Here is a 4,182-nt window from a genome sequence, read left to right on the forward strand (position 1 = left end):
CCCTCCCCACCCCCCCCCCCCCCCCCCCCGATTGCCCTGGCTCCAAAAGTGTAGCAGACTAAAAAGGTGAACTATTACTTCTTTACACACTTTGCCTTTTACAGCTCCTCTGCACAAAGCCAACAATGTACATGTGTCAAAGTAAAAATGTACGCTCCTCGCACTTACATACATATATAGAACATGGCCCTGGGTAGAGGGCGGGATAGCATGTATGTTCAGACTTGAAGGTCTAAGTGTGCAGTACACAGCAAGAAATATATTACCCAGCCTTACCTCAAGAAAGCCCAATTCATCCAGGAAGCTCCGAAGGTATGTGATGATCTTTGCACGGGTTATGAACTTCTGCCTCACAAAGTCATTCAGGATTAAATCCAAGTATCGCTGACGATATCTAGTTTCCTAAAAAAGGACAAATAATTTTAGAATAATGCAGGTTAAACTTAAAGTTCAAATGGGGAAATATTAAAAACTGATAAGCCTTCACACCACATGAAGACAAAAGGGTCATAAATTCAGACCCATGTCTCAGCTACCAATTTAGCTCTAACACCAAAAGTGGTAGATGGGAGTGGGGTGGGGGAGTTACCTTGTCTTTGAGCCCGAAGTGAAGGTGAGGCAACATGTGCAGGCAGGGAGACAAGAGGGTGATTTCATAAGGAATAATACTGAGCTCCCCTTTTTTCGTCTTGCCGGGATTCCCCTGAACCCCAATGATGTCCCCACGACGCAATTTGTTATTAACACGGACGTATTCTTCCTCGGATTTGTAGAACCTGCAATTATTTAACAAATTTATGCAAATCTGTTCCACGATCCACAACCTCAGCTTTGCTCATCAAGGCTCTCCACCTTCCAAAATACTTAGTGGCTAACCCAGGAACCAGAAAGTACTCCATTGAGTTCTACACCACCCAACTATAAATTTGGAAGCTCACAGACTAGCTGAAGAGGTGTCCTTTTTCAGACCTGCTCCCCCCATTTAAAACGCAATTATAACATTCTTACCTACCTGGAATTTGCCATGACTTGCAACTTGACTCCCTCTCCGCGAAGATCATAAAAGATGAGTTTCCCTCCAGAAGCTCGTTTTGCATGAATTCGACCTAAAAGCCCAAAGGTTAAAAAGTCAAAATCAGCATCCTCAATACCATGGCAAAGCCACGGCACAGCATAATCACAACCACAGGCATTGCTTCTAAGCTCACCGGTTGCTTGGCAAGAGGACTAAGATAACTGAGGTCTCAGTGTTAACCCATTTTACAAAAGTTCTTAAACATTACAGTCCAATGGGTCGCCAACTGGTTAGAGAGTCGCACCCAGAGGGTGGTAGCGGATGGGTCCTTCTCGACCTGGAAGGACGTGGGAAGTGGGGTCCCACAGGGCTCGGTCCTTGGGCCTGCACTGTTCAATATCTTCATCAGTGATTTGGACGAGGGGGTGCAAAGCACCCTGTTCAAGTTTGCTGATGACACTAAGATGTGGGGGGATGTGGGCACAATTGAGGGGAGCAACAGGCTACAGTTAGACCTAGATAGGTTACAAGGATGGGCAGAGGAGAACAGGATGGGGTTTAACACGGACAAGTGTAAGGTGATGCACCTGGGGAGGAACAATCGGCACCACACATACAGGCTGGGGAACTCCCCTCTTGTCAGCACGGAGGCGGAAAAGGATCTGGGAGTCATTATTGACTCCAAGATGAACATGAGTCGGCAATGTGGGGAGGCGGCTAGGAAGGCCAACTGCACCTTGTCGTGCATCCACAGATGCATCTCGAGCAGGTCCAAGGAGGTGATCCTCCCCCTCTATGCGGCACTGGTCAGGCCGCAGCTGGAGTACTGCGTCCAGTTCTGGGCGCCGCACTTTAAGAGGGATGTGGACAGCATCGAGAGGGTCCAGAGGAGGGCCACTCGTATGATCAAGGGACAGCAGGGTAGGTCCTATGAGGAAAGGTTGCGGGACCTGAACCTGTTCAGCCTTCAAAAGAGAAGGCTGAGGGGGGATCTTGTGGCCTGTTATAAACTGGTTAGGGGGGATCAGCAGGCGCTGGGGGAGTCCCTGTTCCCCCGAGCGCCGCAAGGAGTGACCAGGAACAATGGTCACAAGCTGGCGGACGGAAGGTTTAAGTTGGACATCAGGAGGCACTACTTCACGGTCAGGGCAGCTAGAGTCTGGAACCAGCTTCCAAGTGAGGTGGTGCAGGCTCCCACCCTGGGGGTTTTTAAGAGGAGGTTGGATGACCACCTTACTGGGGTCATTTGACCCCAGTGCTCTTCCTGCCATGGCAGGGGGTCGGACTAGATGATCTGCTCAGGTCCCTTCCAACCCTAGAAACTATGAAACTATGAAACATAGGGGCCTTATAGCTCCTCACCCAAGACCAGGTCTCTGTTGTCAGGTGCTCTGAAGCAATACCCTTGAACTTCAAACGCTTAACCCTTAATACAGTCCAAACCTGCTACATCCCTAAGACCACGGGGAAGCAAAGTGCACAGTCCAGAGTTGTGGAGATATCCACATGAGTCTCCAAGAACAAGTCCCAAGAAAGTCTTACCTGCCACCGTTACCGTGATGTCCGTCAGGTGATCCCCTGCCTGCAGATGGCTGTACCTTTCTATGAAGTCTGTGAGAGAGATCTCTACATGGAACTTGTGTGGATAAGGATCTTCATGCGTGCCTTTCAGCTGCTGGATTGCCTGGCTGCGAATCTTGTAATATTGCTGTCATCAGATATAAACAAGGACCAAACACATTTGTTAAAGACTGAAGGAATTTTGCAATTCATAAACTACAAAAAAAAGCAGCCTATTTGATTTCCGTGGGTGTATTTGATCACAAAAATTAGTCACCACCTGAGGTAATGAAGACTTGTCCACCTAAAGAGGAAATTTGTTTGGCAGTATCTTCAGAGAAAGGCTGAAGGCACAGCTAGAGCCTAAATTAATAGGATAAGCAGCACGATGCTGCAAAAAGGAGTTTTGTGGCTTTACATAGTTACCAATCAAATTCTCCTAGTACTCTCTCCATCAAGCCACTTTCTACAGAAATATTAGGGACCTTGGTTTTATAAGATACTTGCGCTTTCATCGTCCACAGCCGAAACAAGACCTTACTGAAACACCGCTCAACACTCCTTCTTTGAGATAAATCCCATCCCGGCACCAGTTTCTCCAAGGTAAAAGAGGAGCTGTGCACTTCACCCAGGGATCAGATCTCTCATTCAGCTGGAATTATCAGTATTAACCTGGATTTTCCAGCCATCTGTACAAATGGAATTTTTTTTTTTTTATGCTTCAAAACGGGGAGCCATTAACAGGCAAAAATCTCTAACACTGAAAGTTACTTCCTTCCTCAACAGCGAGCTGGTAAACCAAACACTCATCTGAAACAGCTCCTGGAAGAGAAACAGGAGCAGAGTCATAGCTCGTTACCACTCTGATTCTCCAAACACAGCACGATTAGAAATCAAGTAGGAAGCAGCAAGATTGATTCTCACAGCTACAACAGATGAGCAACTCACATTCGGATCCAGGCTTTCCTCATCAGCGCCCAGGCCATTCTCAGAGCCTGGGGCCGAGGCAGGCTTGTTTGGCTGCTTTTCACTTTGCTCATTTTGCTTTGCTTCCTTCTCAGCTACTTTCCTCTCTGCCTTCAACCGTCTCTTCAGCTCACTGCGAAAGGAAACAAAACACTTAGCTGAAGCCTTTTCAAAATAAACCTACCTCTGCTGGGCTTCACAGGAGACTCTCTAGGGAACAGTGACCAGGCACTGCCTGCATCAGCCTCAAGCCCCCAGCAGCATCTCACCCTTCTCTTGACAGTTACTTCTCGCCAGTCTCCTCCAACAGAAGAGGCATTAGCCCCTTTTCACAACTCAGGGGAAAAGACAAAATAAGCCTGCCGCGCTTGTAAGTGCAAGCGCGCAGCCGAGGCCGCGACTGGGGCTCCCCCGCGGGAAGAGAGCCCGAGGGCGGAGAGCCCCAGGCCGCACGGCCCGGGCACTTCAACGTGTGCTTGCGGCACCGGGCTCTTCCCGCGCGAGAGGCGCCGAGGCCGGTGCCCGCGTCTCCCGGGGACGCCGCCCAGCTCCGCCGCCCCGGACCTCGGCCCAACCGACCCCCCGCAGGGAGCAGCACCCTCCCGCGCCGGGCCGGGGGCACCGACCTGCTGTGGCCGTAG

General features: G+C 49.7%; 1 protein-coding gene across 1 annotated transcript in view; it reads right to left on the minus strand.

Annotated features, from left to right (window-relative positions):
* KARS (lysyl-tRNA synthetase) overlaps window positions 1–4,181 on the minus strand; it is a gene marked incomplete at its 5' end in the record, with an annotated part of 13,598 nt that extends 9,417 nt beyond the window's left edge. Inside the window, 6 exons of the mRNA XM_019505232.1 lie at window positions 277–402; window positions 590–776; window positions 1,013–1,106; window positions 2,558–2,723; window positions 3,524–3,674; window positions 4,168–4,181. Coding sequence (XP_019360777.1) covers window positions 277–402; window positions 590–776; window positions 1,013–1,106; window positions 2,558–2,723; window positions 3,524–3,674; window positions 4,168–4,181 — 738 coding nt within the window. The remainder of the gene's footprint in view (window positions 1–276; window positions 403–589; window positions 777–1,012; window positions 1,107–2,557; window positions 2,724–3,523; window positions 3,675–4,167) is intronic.
* Window position 4,182: the final 1 nt, after the last annotated feature.

This window comes from Gavialis gangeticus, unplaced genomic scaffold, assembly GCF_001723915.1.
Source record: "Gavialis gangeticus isolate Ggan-Ray unplaced genomic scaffold, GavGan_comp1, whole genome shotgun sequence".
Classification (NCBI taxonomy): domain Eukaryota; kingdom Metazoa; phylum Chordata; order Crocodylia; family Gavialidae; genus Gavialis; species Gavialis gangeticus.